The sequence below is a fragment of the Trichomycterus rosablanca genome, chromosome 1 (assembly GCF_030014385.1).
Source record: "Trichomycterus rosablanca isolate fTriRos1 chromosome 1, fTriRos1.hap1, whole genome shotgun sequence".
NCBI lineage: Eukaryota > Metazoa > Chordata > Actinopteri > Siluriformes > Trichomycteridae > Trichomycterus > Trichomycterus rosablanca.
Window position 1 is genome coordinate 50,978,434 of NC_085988.1, and position 25,329 is coordinate 51,003,762.

The 25,329-nt window shown below is 37.4% G+C and overlaps 1 protein-coding gene across 2 annotated transcripts in view; it reads right to left on the reverse strand.

The window, feature by feature from the left end:
• The window catches only part of mybpc1 (myosin binding protein C1), a 54,865-nt gene that overhangs the window by 19,985 nt on the left and 9,551 nt on the right, over window positions 1–25,329 (reverse strand). Inside the window, exons 3-17 of one of the 2 annotated variants that reach the window (XM_062994144.1) lie at window positions 19,262–19,372; window positions 16,678–16,826; window positions 16,465–16,582; window positions 16,323–16,371; window positions 14,493–14,549; window positions 10,363–10,526; window positions 10,141–10,273; window positions 6,533–6,541; window positions 4,850–4,974; window positions 2,613–2,718; window positions 2,133–2,299; window positions 1,809–1,974; window positions 1,571–1,677; window positions 259–395; window positions 1–160 (exon numbers count right to left, since the gene is read on the reverse strand). In XM_062994144.1, coding sequence (XP_062850214.1) covers window positions 1–160; window positions 259–395; window positions 1,571–1,677; window positions 1,809–1,974; window positions 2,133–2,299; window positions 2,613–2,718; window positions 4,850–4,974; window positions 6,533–6,541; window positions 10,141–10,273; window positions 10,363–10,526; window positions 14,493–14,549; window positions 16,323–16,371; window positions 16,465–16,582; window positions 16,678–16,826; window positions 19,262–19,372 — 1,758 coding nt within the window. Of the gene's footprint in view, window positions 161–258; window positions 396–1,570; window positions 1,678–1,808; window positions 1,975–2,132; window positions 2,300–2,612; window positions 2,719–4,849; window positions 4,975–6,532; window positions 6,542–10,140; window positions 10,274–10,362; window positions 10,572–14,492; window positions 14,550–16,322; window positions 16,372–16,464; window positions 16,583–16,677; window positions 16,827–19,261; window positions 19,373–25,329 lie in introns of both variants that reach the window. The other variant, XM_062994152.1, reaches the window with a different exon arrangement.

The window sequence follows — 25,329 nt, forward strand, 5'->3', positions numbered from 1 at the left end:
CTACAACCTTGATCCTGACACTGCCTGTGTCCTCCCCTGCTTCATTCTGTAGAACAATCTTGTAGTTGCCAGTATCCTCTCTTTCTGTTACGTCAATAGTGAGGGAAGTCTGGTCAGGGTATGTCTCTGCACGAACCCGATTCCCTGACTCGAGAATAACCTGTGTACACAAGCAGTGAATAGATGTGGTTTGTTACCCTCAGTTTCCCATGATACTTTGGATTCTTAAGGCTATAAGAGTTGTCCATCTGCACTCACCCTCTCACTCTTCGTCCACACCACTCTGGGTGCTGGCTCTCCACTGATTGGGACCTCTAAGCGCAGTTTGTTACCAGCCACAATTGTGATAGTGTTATCTGGTGCATTCAGAGCATCTAAGTGCGCTTTAGGGGGATCTGAAAAAATGAAATACCAGAGGTGTGGGTTATAAGCACGTCATAATGTCCTCATACTGTGACTGAGTGTCTAATAAATCATTGTTAGTTAACAGTTATTAACTTAGGACTCATGTCATTTTATTAAGTTGGTTAAAAAGCTACACTTATTATTAGTATTAGGGCTGGCTCGATACCACTTTTTTATGTCCGATACCGATACTGCAAATTGAGTATCTGCCGATACCGATACCAATCCGATACCGTCATTTCTCCTCTTAAACAACTAAGCAGTAATAATACATGTCTCAATGCACCATGGTTAAAGTAGCTATTTTAATAACAATGCTCAGACTGTGAAACAAATATTCTAAAGGAATAAATACAGAATCTACATGAATACAGAATCACAGTTATGCAAAACTGCTGTTTTTATTTGAACTTTTATACACAGAACATGTAGCACTATGTTTGGCTTGTTTAACAAAAGTGTCTACAACTGGAAGTGCTATGTTGTTCTGTGTTTGCACTGAGCGTAAATTGTGACATTAAAGTAGCGTTCTTGTGAAACCCCACTCGAATGTTTGGACATTTAATTATTTTACAACATATACAACGTATCTTTGTGTGTTATTTGCTTTACACACAAACAATGGTCTTATTTACATTATCCAGTGACATCCAGTGATTTTGGCCAATATCGGACCGATACCGAGTATCGGATCGGTGCCAGCCTTAATTAGTATTATGGATGTTGTTCTTCCTCATATTATTGTTTGTATTGTTGTTGTTATTATCAATATTAGTATTAATGTTGTCATCATTATTTGTACTAGTATTCTTGCTGTTCTTGTTTTTTGTGATGTTTTTGTAAGGCAAGATCAAATGATCTGGCAGCATTATATAATTTGATTAATATGTAAATTGGTGATAATAAAGAATGATGTTTATTGCAGTTCTGATTCTTGTTGTTTTGGTTAATGTGCAGTTCAGTTCCGTTTGTCAAAAGATCTTTGGTGTGGCTAAGATGCTGCTGAGCTATGAAGAGCTGGAGTCTAATGTTTGCACACACTTAAAACATCATGGATTTTTATATACTGTATAAGGTTTTAATTATTACTCTACAATACAAAGAAAAGGATTAAGCTGGTGCCAATACTTCTTCAAAACAAAGCATGTAAGAAACTAATTATTACCTATGATGTGGACATGAGCAGAAAGAGTTTCGGTGTATCCCTCAAGCACAAAAGTGTAATCTCCAGCATCATGGAGGGTACAACTCCCCACTTCCAGGCTGTGGTTTCTGTAAGGACAATAAGTCAAAGCTGAGTGTTACTGTTTTTAATTAGAGTGAACTAAAAGTATGTAGAAATCTAATCATGTCAGAAAATATGAGCTAGCAGTGGGTAAAGAAGTAAAGCTTGGTGACTGTACTTAGCACGGTGGAGAATGTTGATTCGATCACTGGACTGGATGAGTTGTCCATTCCTGTACCATTGCCCAGGAACATTTCCAGGGAAGACCTCACAGGGTAACTTCAGTGGCTGGCCCAACCGTACCGTTATATCCTTCAGGTCTTGCAGAACCTTGAAAGGCTTTACTGAACCAGTCAAAAACATCAAGTTAGTTTTTCTAGAAAGATCTTTGACTCACTCATGCACCTGTACTTCATGCAGCTTTAAATATGCACCATTTAATAGGCAAAAAAACCCCAGAATATGATTTAATCAGTAAAACAAAACAGCAAATGGTACTCACGGTCTACTTGGACATGAGCCTCACTGGTGCCTCCAGTTGCCATTATAGAGTAAGTTCCTGTGTCTTCCTTTGATGCATCCTCTATGATTAGCCAGTGCTTTTTGCCTTCACTCTTCACACGATATCTTGAACGTACTCCAGTGGGAACCTCCACACCATTCTTCATCCTGTCATGGTTGGACATCAGTTAGTTTTACAGGTTTTACATCAGTTTTAGTTTTACAAAGTTATGCAGGGTTGTTTGTCAATGGTTTTATAAAAATCTATAAAGGTCATCAATGCTATTTCTATGTCCCATTACTTAGTTAACTTATTTTTTTAAGGTTCTTTTATAAAAAAAAAAAACATGAAACAAATTAACAAAACAAAGTAATAAAAAGAGCTTAAGCTGAGTAACAAATTAGATACAATTAGCAAACCAATGATCAAACTTCATTAATAAGTCAAAGTGTTCTGTTACTTATTGGCACCCATACAAACCATTTCACTTGTGCTCCTTCTTCTGATACCTCACACTCCAACTCTACTCTCTCATTAACAGTAGTCTTCACAGGCTCCAGATCTTTTACAATCTTCACTGGTAATTCTGTCAAAGGTCAAATGTAGGTAGGTCAGAAATTTAAGGACAAGAAAGCTTTTCTTTAAACTGGTGATTTATCTACTTATACAGAAACATACAATTCAGGTATAATGTGTATACCCCGATGAGACATAACATTATGACCACCTTCCTAATATTGTGTTGGTCCCCCTTTTGCTGCCAAAACAGCCCTGACCCATTAAGGCATGGAGTCTGACACCTTTCTATTAGAACCAGCATTAATTTCTTCAGCAATTTGAGCTACATTAGCTTGTCTGTTGGATCGGACCACACGGGCCAGCCTTCGCTCCCTTCGTGCATCAATGAGCCTAGGTCGCCCATGACCTTGTTGCTGGTTTACCACTGTTCCTTCATTGGACCACTTTTGATAGATACTGACCACTGCAGACCGGGAACACCCCACAAGAGCTGCAGTTTTGGAGATGCTCCGACCCAGTCATCTACTTGGCCCTTGTCAAACTCGCTCAAATCCTTACGCTTGCCCATTTTTCCTGCTTTCTAACACATCAACTTTGAGGGCAAAATGTTCACTTGCTGTCTAATATTTTCCATCTACTAACAGGTGCTGTGATGAAGAGATAATTAGTGTTATTCACTTCACCTGTCATTGCTCATAATAATGTTATGCCTGGTTGGTGTATATGCTTGTTAGGGACATGTTATGGCAATAAGTTGTAAGTTATGCAACTGGTTTCTATTTCTGTGACTAAATGACTAAGTGCTTACAAACTGTCATCTTATGTGAAGAGTAAGTTTGTCTGTGGACAGTGTTATTTGAATTCCAGTAAGAGATGACTATTTCATGTACATTTTAATGGGCATAGTCAAATTAACCCTACTTATTGCCACAGAGAAGTCACCACCTGTAGTCAATTATATTAACTACGAGAGAGTTAATGCCAAAACAGTTTAACTGCATGATAAAACTTTCAACACAACAATATTTGCATCACCATAATATTAGTAGTATTCATCATCAGCCATAACATTAAAACCACCTCCTTGTTTCTACACTCACTGTCCATTTTAACAGCTCCACTTACCATATACAAGCACTTTGTAGTTCTACAATTACTGACTGTAGTCCATCTATTTATTTACATACTTTTTTAACCTGCTTTCACCCTGTTCTTCAATGGTCAGGACCACGGCAGAGCAGGTATTATTTAGGTGGTGGATCCTTCTCTGCAGTGACAATGACATGGTGGTGGTGTGTTGTGCTGGTATGAGTGGATCAGACATAGCAGCGCTGCTGGAGTTTTTAAATACTGTGTCCACTCACTGTCCAATCTATTAGACACTACTACCTAGTTGGTCCACCTTGTAGATGTAAAGTCAGAGACAATTGCTCATTTATTGCTGCTGTTTGAGTTGGTCATCTTTTAGACCTTCATCCGTGGTCACAGAATGCTGCCCACGGGGCGCTGTTGGCTGGATATTTTTGGTTGGTGGACTATTCTCAGTCCAGCAGTGACATTGAGGTGATTAAAAACTCCATCAGCATTGTTGTGTCTTATCCAATCATACCAGCACAACACACACTAACACACCACCACCATGTCAGTGTCACTGCAGTGCTGAGAATGATCCACCACCTAAATAATACCTACTCTGTAGTGGTCCTGTGGGGGTCCTGACCATTGAAGAACAGCATGAAAGGGGGCTAACAAAGCATGCAGAGAAACAGATGGACTCCAGTCAGTAATTGTAGAACTACAAAGTGCTCCTATATGGTAAGTGGAGCTGATAACATGGACAGTGTGTGTTGAAACAAGGAGGTGGTTTTAATGTTATGGCTGATCGGTTCCAGTATGTTCCTGTCATATTTGACTCATATGTTCTAAACAATAATCTTATGAAAGGAGAAATAAATGTGAAAGTTTTTGGATCAGAAATTTTGTGTTACAATTTTTTAGCTACAGAGATCTAAAAGGATGCAGAGCTAAACACAAGAATGTCAATGCATACATGTGTATGTAAAGTTTGGACCTTCACTGTGTAGAACACCTCTAGTCGTCAACATAACCAAAATAATACACATCTATAAACTTTTATCTTTGTTTACAAGTCATTTATTTTCATTTTGCATGTGTTTAAATGATGTGGGTGGATATACCTTTCACAAACAGTTCAGTAGCACACTTGTCATTTCCTGCAGTCACTGAATAAGCAGCATCGTCATTTAGCTGACAGTTATTGATGATTAGGATCCGCTGTGTGCCTTTGTGCTCAAAGATATACCTGTAGAATCAGTCGAATATTTAAATAAACGAAAACTACTATGTGAAAAGCTACTTCATTTAACTTAATTGTTAAGAATCTCACATGTACGGAAACAAAATGTGTCTTCCTTAAGCTTAAATAACCCAGGGGACTTCACCGTAAAAATTTCTGTTAAATGTTAATAAAAATACAATTGTGCAATATTAATAAAAAATAAAAAAAACACCTTTATTAGAGAAAAGCTTAGTACACTATCACTCCATGTTGTGTTCTTTAGTAACTCAGGAAAATCACTACTATTTTAAGCAATTTATATATATATTGCGGCAAATCAAGACTAATAATACATTTTATTCTACAGTTTAAGTGAATAGGTAAATATATTTACCAATACACTGAGTAAAATAACAGCATCACTGAACATTTTTTTTTTTTTTTAATTTTTAACATTTTCTTTATGCATTTTCTCCCCTTTTTCTCCCTTAAGCGCGACCAATTGCCCGATTGCATCATGCTTCCTCTCCACCAATGCCGATCCCTGCTCTGATTGAGGAGAACGAAGCTAACCCATGCCCCCTCTGACACGTGGGCAGCATGCCGTATGCATCTTATCACCTGCACTTTGACGAGTGCAGTGCAGCTCAGCGTTGTGTACGGAGAGACACACCCTGAGAGCACTCTTTTCTTATCTCTGTGCAGGCAATCAGCCAGCAGAGGTCATAATTGCACCAGTCATGGGAGAGAGTCCCCCGTACCTTGTTCATGTGGTTGCTCAGCCTTAGACGGCAGGCAGAGCTGAGATTCGATACAATGTATTCGAGATCCCAGCTCTGGTTCCACCAGTCATGGGAGAGAGACCCCATCTGGCTTAGTCCCGCCCATATCTGAACAACAGGCCAATCGTTGTTCATGTGGCCGCTCAGCCTTAGTCGGCAGGCAGAGCTGAGATTCGATACGATGTATTCGAGATCCCAGCTCTGGTTCCAGCGTGTATTTTTACCACTGCGCCACCTGACCGCTCAGGTGGCGCAGTGGTAAAAATACACGCTGGAACCAGAGCTGGGATCTCGAATACATCGTATCGAATCTCAGCTCTGCCTGCCGCAAAAACCCGGTAGAAACCCGGTAAAAACCCGGTAGATTGGGGCCGCCCCCAATCTACCGGGTTTTTGCGGAGGGGCATTTTAAAAACATTTTGTCATGCTAACAACTGATTGGAACACTGACAGATCCTAACATTACACAAAGCTAGTTGGTGGAATATGTTATTTATTTTTACATCAGTGTATTGGGGGCTAGCATTGTAAGCAAATCTCTGTATTTATTGTAAAAAAAATATCTTTTATCTTATACATTACTAAATGTCATTCACTATAATGGTTGTAGAGTTTTGACTTGCAGTAAGACCAATGGACTGAATTACTTTACCTGATCCATTACAGCTTCTATCACAGATCCAGTAGACTCAATATCCCGCATGCATCTAAGTCTAACAAAATCACAGCACTCCAAGACCAACACTGTTAAAGCACGAAAGCAAACAATTCATCCGAGACTTACAGACTTGAAGACTTACTTCCTATTACTTTGTACCGAAAGAGGAGTCCGCACCAGGGAATGGAGGAGACGGAGATGGAAGTTATGGTGCAGGTGAAAGCACCATAACAAAACAGACAGTCAGACAGAACAGAAGGACAGAATGTTATCATGCTTGGATCAACTGAGCCAAAAAAAAGGCATTGTTACAATGTTATAGCAGGAGAATGTCCTAAAAAGCAAGAAGGTCTGGGACAACAGACACTGTTGAATATATGAAAGCAATGACTACCAATATGGCAAAAAACACATATGGCTTTGAACTATGAAAGAATTTTAGAATTTAATAACAACAAAGAACATTCAAACTATTGAATGAAAAACTCTTTTAAATTAATTATTTTTTAATTAGTATTAATGATTATAGTATTACACTGCTGTGTAAAGGTATCTACTCCTATTCCAATTTTTATTCTTTTTGCTAATTTGTCACATTTAAATGTTTCAGATCTCATTTTAATATAAGATAAAGAAAACAGAAATAAACACAAAATGTAGCTTTTAAATGATTAGTCCATTTATTAAAGATAAAAATTGATTCAACACCTAAATCCCCCATGCCAAAAAGTAATTGCCTACTTAAACCTAATAACTGGTGGTACCACCCTTGGCAGTAACAACTGCAGTCAAGTGTTGCTGTATTATTTTGGAGGGTTCTCCAACACAAGCGGCCTCTTTAAGACCTTGCCACAGTATCTGAATGGGATTCAGGTCAGGACTTTAACTTGGCCACTCCAAAATCTTATTTAGTTTCTTTTCAGCCATTCAGAGGTGGACTTGCTTGTGTGCTTTGGGTCATTATCTTGCTGCACAACCCAACTGTCACAAATGATAGGCGAACACTCAAGATTTTTTGATAGAGAGCAGAATTCATGATTTCATCAATTATGACAAGTCATCCAGGATCTGCAGAAGCAAAGCAGTTCTAGACCATCACACTGCTGCTTCTATGTTTGGCTGTTGGTATGATGTTCTTATGGTGTAATGTGGCATCAGCTTTACACTGTAGATGTAACCAGAGCCATGTCTTCCAAAAAGCTCCACTTTAACAAAAAATACTATCCCAAAAATCTTGCAAGTCATCTAGATGTTTTTTAGCAAGTGCAAGGCTTTGTGTTCTTTTTGGTCCGCAGTGGTTTGCACCTTGCAACTGGATGCCAGTGTCTTTCTTATTGTGGAATCATGTACATTGACTTTAACTGAAGTAAGTGAGGCCTGCAGCACTTTAAATGTTTGCTGAGTTCTTTTGTGACCTTTAGGATGAGTCGTTGATGTGTTCTTTAAATTTTGGTAGGCCAGCCACTCTTAAGGTCCACTCAAAAAGGTCCTGGGTTCTTTCTGTGCGGAGTTTGCATGTTCTCCCCGTGTCTGCGTGGGTTTCCTCCGGGAGCTCCGGTTTCCTCCCACAGTCAGGTTAATTGGAGATACTGAATTGCCCTATAGGTGAATGTGTGTGTGTGTGTCTGCCCTGCGATGGACTGGCGCCCTGTCCAGGGTGTTACTGTGTGCCTTGCGCCCATTGAAAAGCTGAGATAGGCTCCAGCACTCCCCCACAACTCTGATTGGATAAACGGTTAAGAAAGACTGGTTCCAATGACTCTATAGAATGTGGCATTGTGCTGATTTTTAAAACCCTCTAGCCTGATACACACTGCCAGACAGGTTCTATTTAAGTGATGTTTAGATTTAACAGGTCTGGCCTGTGTGTGGCTAGGGAAATAAAACACAATTGTTATATAAAATTAGTTTGTTTGTAAAATTGTTGTTTTAATGGCTAAGGGGGAAATTACTTTTTCACCTAGTGCCTGGTAAGGCTAAACAGTTTTGTTTTTATTTCAGTAAATGAAATAATCATTTAAAAAGCATTTTGTGTTTACTTGGATTATCTTTGTCTAACATTAAAAGTACTTGGATCTGGAACACGTGTGACAAATATGTAAAAAAGAAAAAAACTGGGAAAGGGGCAAATACTTTCACAGAGCTATAAATACTACATTATAAATCACATACTATAAATACCAAAATTTCTGTGCCAATTATAGTTAATTAAATCATTGAATTGTGCTTTGATCAGTCACAGCGCAAATGCAGGAACAACACTGATAAAAAAAACAATGGTTGTTACAAAGCCATATTCTGTTCAATTAATAACATGTTGATGATTTTCACTCAAATATAACTAAGCACCCAGACATATTTAAAAAATTGTAAACAGAATGAGTGGCTTAGGCTCAAATGTATGTAACTTAAGATAGCTATAACAGCTTTCCGAGTGGGCTGGGCGGCTGTTGGCTGTTGTTCAGGATTGTGGTAAAAAGTCGGATCATAGGTCCTCATAACTGGTGCAACTGCGGCCCCTGCTGGCTGACTGATGGCGCCTGCACAGAACTGAGGAATAATGCTGATGGGGGTGTGGCCCTTCATACACAGTGCCCGTCAGTGTATGAACTCGACTCGTGCAGGTGAAAAATGCAGTCTGTCAGTTGAGAGGCGTCCTCAGTCAGCGGTGAAGGGTCAAATCAGTATAGAGGACGCAATCAGGGTAATTGGACATGACTAGATTAGGGGAGAACATTGGGGGAAAAAAGTGGGAAAAATAGAATAAAAAAAAGATAGCTATAACACACAGCTGTTTAAACTTTTTTTTCTCAGATTTGTTACCCCAATTTTCTCCATTAATCTAGTCGTATCCAATTACCCTGATTGCGTTGCACTTCACCTCTACCGATACAACCCTCCACTGCTAACCGAGGAACTTCGCAACTGACACACCTCCTCCGACACACGTGCAGTACCAACTGGCTCTTTTCACCGGCACGAAGCGAGTTCATATGCGGATCAGCCTTTGTGCACAGAGAGCCACACCCTGATCAGCATTATTTCTCAACTCTGTGCAGGCACCATTAATCAGCCAGCAGAGGTTGTAATTGCACCAGTTATGAGAATCCCACCCTGAACAACAGCCAGTCGTTGTTTATGTAGCCGCCCAGCCAAGCCAGATAGCAGAGCTGAGATTTGATTTCAAAATCTCAGCTCTGGTGTGCTAGCATATGTTACTGCTGCACTACCTAAGTGGCTCAGCTGTTTAAAACTTTGAAGTGATTCAGTCTCGATAAAGTCAGATTTTCTTGGCCAGCCAACTCTTTGTCATTAAAAATATTAATATAGTTCGTTTGATTCAAATGTGGAGATTTAGATGTGGAGGTCACTTTAACACCCGGAGTTATCAGTGCCTTGTGTTATGGATGTACATCAACAGTTCATAACGGCTGATATTAGTAATTTTTTTTTAATCTAAAATTAATCCTTTTTTCATTTTCATATTTTCTTGCTTGACCTTTTACTGAAATAAATGCAATAAACTCAGATTTAACAAGTACAAATATGATCTGTATATGATCTAAAAAGTAATTTGAACAATATCAGCTAGGCAAATTGGTAATATTGACTTACATTAGCTGGGTGCTGTAGCCTCACAAGATAAAAACAAAACTCTAGCAAAACCATTCCACAATGAAATACCTTTTTATCTGTGGAGAAATGTAGTAAGTAAAACAAATACTTGATCAGAATTTAGAAGTGACATACTTTGGGGTAGGACGAATCTCTTGGCCATTTTTGTACCATTTCAGTTCAACAGTTGGGTCAGCCAGGTCCACCACTAATCTTATCTTTCCACCTTTGTCTGCCTGGTATGCAGGGTCTAACTTCTTGGCAAATGCTACAAGAAATATTGAATACCAGTATGTTACAGAGGTAAATGCATACTATATTCAGTATGTACTTACCGAAATTCAGTCTACTCAGTACCTTCACTTTTCTTCTCCTCTTTCTTTGTCTTCTTCAACCTTTTAAGCAGGCCACGAAGATCTGTGATTCCGTACATGAACGCAATCTTCTCATACTGGTCAGGTCTGGCATTTTTAAGGATCTCCCACACATCCACCTCTGGTACCTCCTCCTGCTTTACCTCCCTGATACCAAAACATGTCAGATCACCAGCCTCTTCCAGGTTGTTCCTTACAACATATGCTGAGGAACGAGCATGCTTGCTGTCTGGTATATTTGAATAAGATTATGACTTATTGCTAAAGATTCTTAAGCGTGAATGTTTGGCTTTCACTGTATGTCACGCCTATATGGACCTAACAGTCTTTATTTCTTTAATGTGTGTATTAAAGTGCAGTTATAGTTGTAATATTTTGTAGTAATGTTTGTGGATTTAGGGTTGTTTTTTATTTTTATCTCATGACTAGCCATATGTCATACAAATATCACAATATGTACACTTTCTAAAAGCAAGAGGTCACCTGAAACCTAAGAGGCCTTTTCTAATAGCAATTTAATAAAAGCAATTTAAATTATTATTGCTTTTTTAAAGATGTTGTTGGAAGTAGGTATTCTAAGAGTTCTTAAACTTTAATACTGTTATGCACAGAAAAAGGCTTTGTAGAACCTCTAATTTTTAGGTTCTTTGTGGATTACTGGTTCCTTTAATAATACTGACTCACAGTTTTTAAGAGTCATCCTCTTTCTTACATGTTTACATGTGGGTAAGATAAAACAAAATTTATGGCAAATTTAAATATCCTCACATATACACAATGTATTTAACAAGTCAATAAAAGTCTTAAAAGTAACTTAAATATCCTGCATTATACTCTTAATGATGATTTACTTAAGGTACTCTATAATTTATTGCTAGTAAGGGTAATTGTGTAATGTAACACATAGAATACTCACGAATAGACAAACGGAGGATTTCATATGAGGCACTTGATAATATTTGTAAATATTAATGATATATATCTGCCTTGATATATGATAACTGACTCATATATATAAAGAATGAATATTTTAATAATGTTACAGCATTTGACAAGGAATGTCATAAAACTACTTAAGTATAATGATAAGTGAAATTATATGGATTTTAAAGGCTCATCAGGGTTTTTTCAAATATACATTTGAAATAAACATAAGAAAAAACAAACTTCCTAAATAGACATGATGTGATAATGAAATGGATTATGGTTGATTAATGGATAATGGAAAGTTAAGATGGTATATCATGGTTATTATGTATATATAGTGCAGTGTTTTGTGTTTTTGCGGACATGAGAAGTTTAGTTAGTTAAAACTGGTCTACGTCAATCAGGCCTTTACTTCATTGACATTCTTCAAAATGTCAGAAAGACTTGATATGAACAACATGAAATGATTATTTTCATTTCTTCTAATGTTCAGGTTTACATAAACTCAGGCAGGTATTAAAAAACACTGACGAGCATATCTGCAATTGTATGATATACATTTGCGTTTTAATGATAGTAAAATGTAGCGATAACACTATTTTGCAGCTTCATAGATCTACCAGCTACTCATGAATCAATGGAAAATTGTGACCCTTGAAACTCTCAATCAAAGCACCAGTCTGGGAGTTTTATCCCTGATAATCTACTTTATTTCCCTTCTAGCTTGCTATTATTAAGGCAATAACTAGTATTCGGTGTTTAACTTTTTATACCACTGTCTTTTTAAAAGACTACAGTACATCCTATGCCATCTAGCTGTTTGAACACTTTCTGGTTGGGTTAAAACTTTGATCAGAAGTACAACAAGCAATTTCCATAATTCATGAGAGTTTCTGGGGCTATCATGAATGCTGGCTTTAAATTAAGTGTTACCAGACTACAGCAAGTGAACACTCTTGCTCCTCCAGTATTGATAACTACAATGCATGCTGGGTAATCTATGGGATTACCGTACTTACCAGCAGTAAGGTCTAATTTAATTACCTACTTTTTGCACTAACCTGGTATTTCTAAATGTGTGGGGAAGAAGAGAAAGAGACAAGCCGAAAATAAATGTGGAATTATGTTCTTATAAATGGAATAACTTTTGTGCGATTTACAAAAATAATTAAAGGTTTCATGTTCTAAAAATGAATGTTAAGATGCTCAAAATGTACATACACTGTATGTAATGGGGAACGACGCACAAAACTGTACATATATGTAATGGGGAAAGACTCTAGCGAGGCAAATCCCTACACACAAGGTAGAATAATACTGTGGCTAAACAGCCACAAACTAAATAGGGAGAATAAACAGGTGGACACCCTGTTTATCGGAGCAATGGAAAAAGAGCAACCAATCTGACCAATTATGTGGAAACGCTTACATAAACAGTTACTCCCTCCCACCATAGAACCTTTTCTTACTATAATAAATATGTCTTTTATCCTTGTATACATATCCAAATATTTTACATATTCCTGTTTTAAACCCATGATTAAGAATCCTGTGCTATCTAATTTTAGTCCAATATAACAATTCCTTTTGTCTCAAGGATCCTAGAAAAAGCAGTGTGTACCAATAATTCTGCTCTTATCTGAGCAAAAATATTATTCATAAAACATTTCAGAATATTATAATTTAGACATTAGCATAATACTAAAACTGCATTAATTATAGCAGCTAATTATTACCTTATATCTGCTGATAATGATAATAAATGTGTCTCTTTTCTTGTTCTATTCTTGTTCTATTAGATATTAGTGCAGCGTTTGATACTGTAGAACATAGTATATTACTGGATAGGCTAGAAAATGGAGTAGGTGTAAAATGACTGGCACTCTCTTGGTTTCAATCCAATCTGACTCAATCTGTTCCTGGAATTAAAAAAAAAAAGATCACAGCAGGGGAGGAGCACTCTCATACATGGCTCCACGATTTTGGAATAATATCCATGACTCGGATCGGGTATTAGACACTGTCTCAATATTTGAGTCCAAATTAAAAATAAGTATGTTTACAAGTATATTACTCTAGCTTTTAATTGGTTACCATGTAAAATGCAGGCCGTGTCTGGGCAGTCTGGTGCCTCATGCTCTGTTCCACCGGCCTGGGTTTATGTGATATTTTGGGTCATCTGGCTGTGCTGGGTCCCAGCCCTTTAGGACTGGGGATATTCACCCCTGCTTCAGACAAAAGCACAAAGCTTGGCAGTCATGGTCCGAGAGATTTGAGGTGATCAAGGATGTTCAGTTGCTATCACTCAGGTTTGTTTATGTTTATGTTCTATAGGAGGTCTCATATCTGTCCTAGTTGTCATTTTTAGTTATTTTGCAATACTTAGGGATGCCTAAGTCTCATGCTTTATTTTGCAATATTGACTTCTTATTATTTATTTTGTTCATATATTTTAATGTATATATATTTTAGATCATATTTTATATATTTTTTACTCTACGGTGGTTCTGATATTTTTACTGAGGCTGAAGCCTGTAGGTTTGAGACATGCCAATAATGCTGTTCTTACCGGACTGCTGGATTTGATGGGGAATTTGCAGTGACTGCACTCACAATGTCCAGAAGCTTGCTATTGCTGCTTTTGTTATAATTCATTTTATTTTAAATTATCTACTATGTGTTTTTTAAATTGAATTCGTATTGTTCAAAATACGCACTAGGTTTCTTTCTTATAATAGTTAGACCTTGTCACCAGTGCCTTTGGCTTGCTCATTAGGGTTTTTTCTTTCTGCGATTATTAAAGTTTCTTAGAGACGATGTCCATTGTAAAAAGCGCTATACAAATAAATTTGACTTGACTTGATGTCCAGGCATGTGCACATCATTTAACCATGGAATATATGGCACCAGGATGGCCTGTTGGATAATCCACCTTGCAAGATGCAGAGGTACAGAAGGATCTGCTGGTAATGTCTTGGTACCAGATAACCATCAGAGCAGTTTTGACTACATAATCGACAGGTGTTACTCATTGTTTTGACTCATCACTGTATGTATAAAAAATGTAAAATATTCACACAACAAAAAGGCCAATTTAACAAAGCAAGAATTAAAAAAAAGGATTTCACACAAAAAGAAAGGAAAAAATAGACCCCTGTGAAGCAGATCTATGTTTGAGAAGCTCACCTATGTTTGAGAAGCCCACTAAAGTCAAGCTCTCCTGCATCCTCCTGGCCTTCACTGCTGTTGTTAAAAAAGGGATTAATAGAAATCAATATGGAAATTCTTAAACACTGACATAAAAACAACGCAACCAGGGCCACTGCCTGCAATCTATGCATTGTTGTCAAGCAAAGGCACAATTGAGGCGTACACAAAAACCTTTTGCATCAAGCAAACTGGTTTGTGCAAAGGCAAGAAAAACATCCAAGAGACTCATAACAGTTTTCTCATATCATTCATCTTATGTGAGAATCGTATGAGGCAGGAATGTCTGCGTTGCTTTCTAATACAGGAAGCGAGGTTTTGGAGCATTAGCCTTTAACACATCATAAGATCATTGGATGTGTTTCGTTGTTTGATTGTAAGTTAAAACATTGCAAATCATTGGAGTTAATTGGAAACATGGTAATCAAGAATTTATCAAACCCATGTTTCAACATTGGTTTAAGAAGGATTACAGTGACGGAAGGTCAATTTTAAATAAATCAGCCACCTTTGTCTTCTTGTCTGAGAAAAAGCACAGTTACTTAGTCACATATTTATCTTTGCAAAGACAACAATGTCAAACCCAGATTCAGAAAATAGCTATCAAAATAGAACAGTGTATTTTTGCATGCATTTGGTTACTAAATGTTTTGTTATCTCATAGACTTGCATAGCCAAACTTGATCTCATAATGAAATACACACCTAGAGAACCAAAGGAATTTTCAAGATGAGCTAATTAAAGGTTTAGGGTTTAAATTTTCAATAATTCAATAATAACTCAATAATAATTTTCAATAATTGAAACAACAGCTGTGAATGAAACAGACTTCATGTCAAAGCTCATAAAACACCAATGATATCCTGGTCCTTAATACTGTTTATGTAGTTTGGATTTACTCAAATTTTCATGTCTGACAATGTATCTGTCTTTACTATGGATAAAAGTTATCAAGGCCAACAGCCACCAAATAAGAACATGGGTAAAGTAGGTTGATGGGTTTCTTGCGCCCAGAGAAACATTACAAGCAGCTTAAAAAAAGTTTTTAATCCAGTTTTGTTGAAATAATTTATGAGAAAATGGTGTATATACGGTATATATATATTTTAAAATGAAACATTCGGTCGTTTTAGTGAAACAAAATGTTTTATAATGCAAGATATGCATAATTCACCCTTAAAACCAGATAAGAATCAAGTAAAATACAGAAAGACTTTCCAAAATCCAAGTAAAATACTGAAATACAAAAAGACCAAGTATGGGGCTGCTCAGGTGGCGCTGCGGTAAAAACACACACTAGCACACCAGAGCTGGGATCTCGAATACATAATATCGAGTCTCGGCTGGGCTGAGCGGCCACATGAACAACGATTGGCCATATTGTTCATATAGGGGTGGGGTATTAAGACAGATAGGGACTCCTCGTAACTGATGCACTACGACCTCTGCTGGCTGATTGATGGCGCCTGCACAGAGGCGGAGAAAGAGTGCGGATCAGGGTGTGCCTCTCCGTACACAAGGCTGATTCGCATACATGCGAATGTGTCGGAGGAGCCGACATTATATAGCCGACATTATATAAAGAATCTCATTATATTCTCATTATAAAATCATGTTTGGTTTTGCAAGTTTGCTTATAGTCATGTAAGCCCAACAGAAAAACAGTACCTAAACATCTTGATAGGGTATAATAAAAGCCTAAGCATACCAACTAACATACATTGCATCTTTTTAGCTGTTTTATTATTATTACTACGGCAATAAAATCAAATAAGCCTAAATGTTAGTAAACTAAAGATCCCTTGTTACCTTCTTTTGAAGGCTGATCGAATGTCGAGACCTCCTGAATCAGGAGCTTCTGTAGACACAATATTATAAACACTTAATGGATTAAATATTCTCCAAATAACTGCTTCATTAAATATTACAAAGCAAGATGATAGAGACAAACCTTTGACCTCAAGGTCAAAAGAGCAGCTGTCAAACTTATCCTTGCAGGTGACCTCACATCTGTAATTTCCACTATAGTTCTCCTTTGCCTTGATGATGCGCATCTCAAAAGTGTAAACCTGCAGTGCAACAGGTTTCCACAAGTGCTCAGTATAAATGAAATGAGTTGAGTTATAGCTTTCTAAAGTCCTCTTGTGCTGACTACGTGTATTACCTTAGCATTACGGTCAAAAGTCTCCTTCAGCTGTAGATGTTTTCCTGTCTTGCTAGCAAGATCCATCCATTTTCCCTTGAACCACTTGATAGTTGGCTTACGAAGTAAGTCCTTGCCCTCCACTTTTGCAATAAAGGTAATGTCTTCACCTTTAAAACACATGCATCTGCTTAGTTAGAAGCTTCGCAATTACTCTGTGATTCTATGTATGTACAGAAAATCTCAAAGTTGAAGTTGATGTCATAGCAAATTGTCAAAGAATACACTGATCAGCCATAACATTAAAACCACCTCCTTCTTTCTACACTCACCGTCCATTTTATCAGCTCCACTTACCATATAGAAAAACTCTGTAGTTCTACAATTACTGACTGTAGTCCATCTCTTTCGTTACATGCTTTTTTAGCCTGCTTTCACCCTGTTCTTCAATGGTCAGGACCACAGGGCCACCACAGAGCATTTAGGTGGTGGATCATTTTCAGCACTGCAGTGACAATGACATGGTGGTGGTGTGTTAGTGTGTGTTGTGCTGGTATGAGTGGAACAGACACAGCAGTGCTGCTGGAGTTTTTAAATACTCTGTCCACTCACTGTCTACTCTATTAGACACTCCTACCTAGATGGTCCACCTTGTAGATGTAAAGTCAGAGACAATCGCTCATCTATTGCTGCTGTTTGAGTTGGTCATCTTCTAGACCTTCATCAGTGGTCACAGGGCGCTGCCCACAGGGCACTGTTGGCTGTTTATTTGTGGTTGGTGGGCTACTCTCAGTCCAGCAGGGACAGTGAGGTGTTTAAAAACTCCTCTGAGAATGATCCACCACCCAAAAAATACCTGCTCTGTGGGGGTCCTCTGGGGTCCTGACTAGAGATGCATGAGTACCGATACTGGTATCGGGTATTGGCCCGATACCGCGCTCATTAACTTGTACTTGTACTCGCAAACGAGGCTCCGATACTAAACATCTGATACCGTGTACCTAGTGCACGTTGCTGCGTTATGCCTAGTTCACACTACACGATTTTCTGATTTGCCGGGTCGCTGTACAGTTCACACTACACGACTGAATCTTTTGCACATCGGGAGTCTTTCAGTCGGTGTGTATTTCACACTACACGACTGATCGGTGATAGGGGGTTTCACACTACACGATCTATCACCAACTGGAATCTCAGGCGAGCTTCTCTGATCTCCCAAACTAAGTTTTTTAGTTTTTTTACAAAAACATTCATGAGAAGTGATGAGGGGTTTAATGATACCACGTCCAAAAATGCACGTCAACAAGTAGCGAGTGATCAAAGTGTTTGTGCGCTGATGTGCAGCGTAAAATCAAAGAGGAAAAATAAATGAATCTGAGTGGATTTGGCAACACGAACAGCATGGATGTTCTGTAGTGAGTTGGAGGTTAAAAAATATTTTTGCAATGCAGTGTTGGTGTTATGTTTTGTAGAGGATCAAATCAGAAATACTGTAAAACTTGTGTGTGTGCCGGTGAATTCTGATATAAACTATATTAATTAAGCCCCTGTCCCACCTGTTTACACTCCTCCCCTGCGTTTCCCCTCACACTGTATCCTGCGTTCTTGAGAGCCGAGTTTTGATCGCCGAGCGAACACCGAGTTGCTCCCGAGCCGGCAAATCTAGCGCTGAGCTCGGGAGCAACTCGCCATTCGCTCGGCGATCAAAACTGGGCTCTCAATCGCTAAGTGTGAACTATCCAACAACTCGATCCGACCGGCTCACCGAGCATCAGATATCTGATGTGAGATGTGCGACTGGGAATGAGTGACATGTCGAACAGCCAATAAGAACGCAGGATACGGTGTGAGGGGAAACGCAGGAGAGGAGTGTAAACAGATTCATTTATTTTTCCTCCTTGATTTCATCACATCAGCGCACAAACACTTTGATCACTCACTACTTGTTGACGTGCATTTTTGGACGTGGTATCATTAAACTTCTCGTCACTTCTCACGTGTGTTTTTGTTTAAAAAAAACGGTATTCTAAATAGGTATCGGTATCGGCAAGTACAAAAATACATGTACTCGTACTCGTACTCGGTTGGGAAAAAATGGTATCGATGCATCCCTAGTCCTGACCATTGAAGAACAGCATAAAGATAAGAGTTTGTATTTGTTCCATCACTGCTGACAATGAGTGTAGTGATAAAGAAAATGTCCATAAACAATAACAGAGTGAAAATTAGGGGTAAAGATAAGTGACAAAATGCTGTCAATTAAATGACATTGTTGTAAACACTGGCAAAACAACTAGTTACACAAAAATCAACTATTAGATGATTTAATAGATTGTTCCTGTCTTAAGTGGTTAAAACACTAAGTCTACAATTAGTAATTATTGTTGGAACTGCTTTTCTTAATATGTTGCTGCTTAAACTTAGCTTTTTTTCACATTGTCTTTTCTTTGCAGTATTTTGAGGGAGTGCATTTAGAGATGTGGATGGACTGCATTTGACTGAAGTAGGCAGGCAGAAACGAGCAAATATTGCTAACGTTGCAAACCTCTTAAAAGGTCCTCCTTTGCTGTATGCGTAAAGGATAAAAAGTATTAGGTTTACCAACCTACATGGATGGAGCCAGTTTGTGGTTTCTCAATAAGTAAGCTAGACAGAGGTGGATTTTCAATCTGCTTGTCAATGTCATCAGGTGTCTGTCCCTCCCCCAGAGACCACACTACAGAAGAAGAAGAATATCATATAACAACAGAACTACTAATCAAATAACATACCAAAATACAGACATTCACAACAAAAAACACACAGATCTTCTCAATCTTGCAAACACAAAGACATCACATACATACATATACACATATGGAACATAGCATTTAGCAACATATAAAGCATCAAGACAATAAATAACCTGTAAAATGAGGAAAGGCAAATTATTAAGTCACACAGAAAAGAATCAACTGTGACGTTTGTTTTATCCCAATGTTACCTTAAATGCATCATGCATTCCTTTTTTTCAGCAGTTCTTAGTGACACCAGAATGCGTTAACCAATCACAACAAAGATTCTTACATTTTGTTGAAGTTATAATACAACACAGTTCCCTAGGGGGTATAAAAACATTAGCAGAAGCAAAACCATGTCGCTATGAATGCTTACAAAAAAACGTATCAACAGTAAGCTCCTTTGTCAAATTTCTTTTCACAATCAGAACTGGAAAACATCAGTGTTTAGACTGCTGACATGCCTCACGGACACTTGCGTATACGGGGCAAAGTTTGCTGGAAAAGTTATGTCTGGTATGGCTTTTTCTGTCTACTATTGCAACATCTTATACAGTTATGTTACTGACTTATGTCAAGTTTCTATAAACAGTCCTTAATATTGGATGTATCTCTAATAGTTCATTTAAAAATAAAGGTTTCTATGATGGCTAAAGGATTACCTGAGTCTTTTCTCTCCCTGGATGACTCAACATTATCGTCTATGATAAAGACAAAGAACAACCTTTTTACAGCATATTTTAATAAATATAACTGTAAAGTCCAAGGAGGCAGTCAAACGTTAGGACTCGCTCACACTAGGAGAGCATGCAGTCATGGGGATAGAGGCAGACTGGTTCTTTTTAGCTCTGGAGGTAAATTATTGGGAGGTTTATTATGCACAACAGTTGCAATTTAAATTGCAAGCTGAGAAGACATTCACATGACAAAACGAATCTAGAGGGACTGTCTAAAGGACTGGGCAACAAGCAATTAAAAAATTAGACCTTAGGACAACTATATTAATTAATATTCATATTTATACTGTTGACCTCATACGTCAGAATTATAGAATCTTAATCTCACACATTTTAAACCATACATCATACAGAAATATTGTACAATTTAAAAATACCAGAAACTCTGTGAAAATCGTTCAGCTGTATCAGTTTTGAAAGGGTTGCAAAACTGTAGCTGAGGCTTTTTGATACCGGATTTTAGAAAGTGTTTAGTTGCAGTCATTGCTGCCAAAGAAAGTGAAACCAGTCATTAAGTTAAAAATTCTAGATTGACTGCTTAATTTTAATAGTAAGGTTGAAACTGAGTAAGATTTATATTTTACAGTGCGGGCTAAAATCAACCATTTGCTTTGCTTCTTAGCTAAACATTATTATAACTAGTAACATGAAAGGCAATTACTTTTTCTGTGAGAAATATGAGTTTTGATCAATTTGTTCCATAAAAAAATTACATGTGGATTTAAAATGTGTGGATATTTAGCTTCTGCATATTTATATACTGTATGTGGGTGACTACATACACCGATCAGCCATAACATTAAAACCACCTCCTTGTTTCTACACTCACTGTCCATTTTATCAGCTCCACTTACCATATAGAAGCACTTTGTAGTTCTACAATTACTGTCTGTAGTCCATCTGTTTCTCTGCATGCTTTGTTAGCCCCCTTTCATGCTGTTCTTCAGTGGTCAGGACTCTCCCAGGACCACTACAGAGTAGGTATTATTTGGGTGTTGGATCATTCTCAGCGCTGCAGTGACACTGACATGGTGGTGGTGTGTTGGTGTGTGTTGTGCGGGTATGAGTGGATAAGACACAGCAGTGCTGATGGAGTTTTTAAACACCTCACTGTCACTGCTGGACTGAGAATAAGTCCACCAACCAAAAATATCCAGTCAACAGCGCCCCGTGGGCAGCATCCTGTGACCACTGATAAAGGTCTAGAAGATGACCAACTCAAACAGCAGCAATAGATGAGCAATCGTCTCTGACTTTACATCTACAAGGTGGACCAACTAGGTAGAAGTGTCTAATAGAGTGGACAGTGAGTGGACACGGTATTTAAAAACTCCAGCAGCGCTGCTGTGTCTGATCCACTCGTACCAGCACAACACACACTAACACACCACCATGTCAGTGTCACTGCAGTGCTGAAAATGATCCACCACCTAAATAATACCTGCTCTTTGGGGGTCCTGACCATTGTAGAACAGGGTGAAAGCAGGCTAAAAAGTATGTAGAGAAATAGATGGACTACAGTCAGTAATTGTAGAACTGCAAAGTGCTTCTATATGGTAAGTGGAGCTGTAAAAATGGACAGTGAGTGTAGAAACAAGGAGGTGGTTTTAATGTTATGACTGATCAGTGTATATAAGAAGGACTAATACTTTTTTACATCACTTACTATGGATTTGTTTTCAAAATCCCAATTAAGCAAGGATTATCAAGTACTTACAGTGTCAAGTGCTTAATTACATATACATAATTTTTACTTATAATATATTATTAATAAATAATAATTATTATATTATTACATTGAAACAATAACTGGTACCAGCCCTAATTTAGGTGGGGTACTTAGATAGTGTTAAGGGACATTCAGTACATATCAGGAGTGCTCCTATATACATTTTAATTAATTTTTTAATTAATTGTTATTATTTAATTATGTATTTTGAGAATTCATAAGAATTCTTACTAGGTAGATCAACAGAAAGTTTCTTGCCATTCTCTGGAAAGGAAAGAAAGTGTTATTAATCATCTTTAAGTAAAAAAAAAAAAAAAAAAAAAAAAAAAAAATAGGAATGTCAATTTCAGTATTTTGAATGAAGTAAGTCTGGTAAACACATCCAAAGTACATACAGACTCATGATTATTATATAGGGAATGGACAGATAATTATGAGTACAGATACAATACAAAAATCCAATATAAATACAGATATGATGTAGGCCTGTGCATATAGGCACTAAGAGAACAAGACCGTTGTACTTTTATGCATTTAAATATTGCATAAAAAGCAATAAATAGCAATAAATAAAACAAAACAACATAACTTTACACTCTCATGGAAATGTTTTATTTAATCAAAACCTTTGAGTAATATCTTGTGTTAGCTTATTCTTGTTCTCAGACACCAAATTCTACAGAACTATTATGCTGCTTTCATGATGAACTCCTCAGCCAAAAGAAAATGAAGTTATAAGGATTCATGGTGGTTACCAACCTGATGGAGGTGTGGGTGATGGACTGCTGGCAGTTACATCACCATCTGCAACAAAAGTGCAATTGACACATAGACCCACCTATTAGTGAGCTCCATGTTCAATAATACACCAACAGAGCGTGCGAGTGCGAAGTGAGAGATGTGATTTTGAACAACACAACTCTGTGAGGTATAGGGAAGTGTGTTTGGCAGAATGAGGTGATATGATATTATGGCAGCAGGCAGTGACCAGCAGTGACTTCAGAAATAATAACAAACAATGTTCAGCCACAATGTTGCATGATGTGATTTGTCTAAATACACATAATAAAAAGACATTATGGGGTTTGTGCCTTTATTTTGATATGACATGAGAAGCAGTGGTGCTATTGTGATGTAGCAAAATAACTGAATGCAAAATGAGGTTGAAGCCCAAGAAGCACTCATTTATGGTAACTTTGCAGGAGCAAATCCTCTACCTATATAGTAGTGATTTAAAACAAATTGAACATTATGCTTTATTTTTAATGCATAAACATGAAAATAACTTATTAGGTCCTTCAGATTTTTAGAATAAACTCTTTTGGAATAAACACGAGAAAGGCAATATTAAAAAGAAAATAATATAACACATTATATAATAATTAAAGACATTTTGAAACAACATATGATTTGTAATGTTTAAGGAGATTTCTGCTCTTTGTCTGTGCCCAAAAAATACAAAATTTTAGCTCCTTCATAACTTTATGTTTTCTTTAAAAATGCTGGGCTAAAAAAACTAACAAAACAACAGTTATTATTTTACCAGTGCAGAAATGTGTTACATAAGCTTATTTCATTTTGTGGTATAACCTTCTAGGTATTACGATTGACTTTCGTTTTTAGATGGCCAGATTGAATTTCATTTCCAACAAAACAAGTTAGAACTACCATGAATTAGAATCTGCTGGGACATAAGCAGTCTTTCCATCACCATGGATTTAGAGATTGCCAGGTACAAAAAAAGCTTGCACCACAGCTTCTACACCCAAGGGAGTAAAAATCCTGATTGACTTTGGACAGTGTAACCTCTGCAAAGTTCCAGCAGCTTCTGTTTTTAGTGATATGACCACTTTGAGAAACTTTGTTTTAGCATTAGTTTACAAATGATAGTTTCTCGTACTAGTCCTGTTTTTCTGGGAACAGATAAGTTATTACCTGTATTCAATCTTAATCATTGACAAGGAATTAGGAGGCCATATGCCACAATGTTAAATGATTATAAATCCAAAATAACAATTTAAGTGCTGTGTGTGTATATATGAACCAGTATGTTTTTTGATATCCCCCAAAAAAGGTTTCTGGTCAATAATATGTGCTCTAGTTTTTTTATGATCATAATTCTTTGCATAATTCGTAGGATTCCTTCTGAAATGAATTATTTCTATGTCCAGTACAGTTCACTTTCTGCTATTTCTTCTGATTTCTAGCTGGGAAACCAACTTCCAACAGAACAGAACTATAGGCAGAGAAAGTATGTTAAATCTGCTTTGTTGTTAAAATGCCATAAAGCCATTTTTTGTAGTCGCAACTTCATCTGCAACTGGATTTGCTCTCATTGCTAGTACCAAGCAAATGTAAACAGTGCTATACAAATAGTTTCATATTGGTGCCATACACAGTGCCATACAAAAACCCTTTCAGTGGTGCCACACACAGCCTTTTGGTGTTGCCATACACAGGTACATACTGTATATCTGCTGTAACAAAATGAGCTAAGTACACACACAGCATGATCCTAAATCGTGATGAAAATTTTATAGTGAGTGAAGACTGAATATAGCAGCATAAATGCCAAAAATCTTAGACACACACACACGCACACACACATTTTGCGATATTTTACACAATATCAGACCTTTGCTGGTAGGGGAAGTAAGAGGAACCACCAAGACTACCGGCACTGCGTCATTCGTAGGTGCTGCTGATTGGGACAAGGCTAGCATATATTAGAACTCTCTCTCTCTCTCTCTCTCTCTGACTCTTACATAAACACTTGTATATACAGTGTAAGTATGGTAATGCAAACCTACTTGCTTCATTAAAACATTTTGCTCTTCTTATGACTTCCAATATTAGTCACAAGTCTGCTTTATGATCAATATATGTGTTTTAGGTAAGTCATGTACTCTAGGAGTGTTCAGTCATGCAAATAATTTAAAAGTAAGACATGCCAGATAAAAATGACAATTTTGGTCACATCAGGTAAATTCCTGATTTTTTAAAGTCTTAAAGATTTTATATAGGTGAATATTATATAGAATATTATAAAGTCCTATTATAAGGACATTTTAAAGAAGCTTAAGTGTGTTTGAGATACATAGAAAGTAAGGCAATCATTTTTATATAATGACTATCTTATTATAATTTTGTAACCCAGAAGCTGGGTTAAGAGTATGAGGGGATATAGTTTTGACTTTACCAGTTAATCAGGTACATTCAAACTGGGATTTATGCAATGGTTAAATGCCTAAAATAATAAAACTGGGTTCTCATCTCTGTAATAATCCATCAGTATTTTCATTGTTGCACGGTGGCTAAGTGGGTAGCACTGTTGCCTCACAGCAAGAAGGTCCTGGGTTCAATTCCCAGGTGGGTCCTTTCTGTGTGGAGTTTGCGTATTCTCCCCATGTCCACGTGGGTTTCCTCCGGG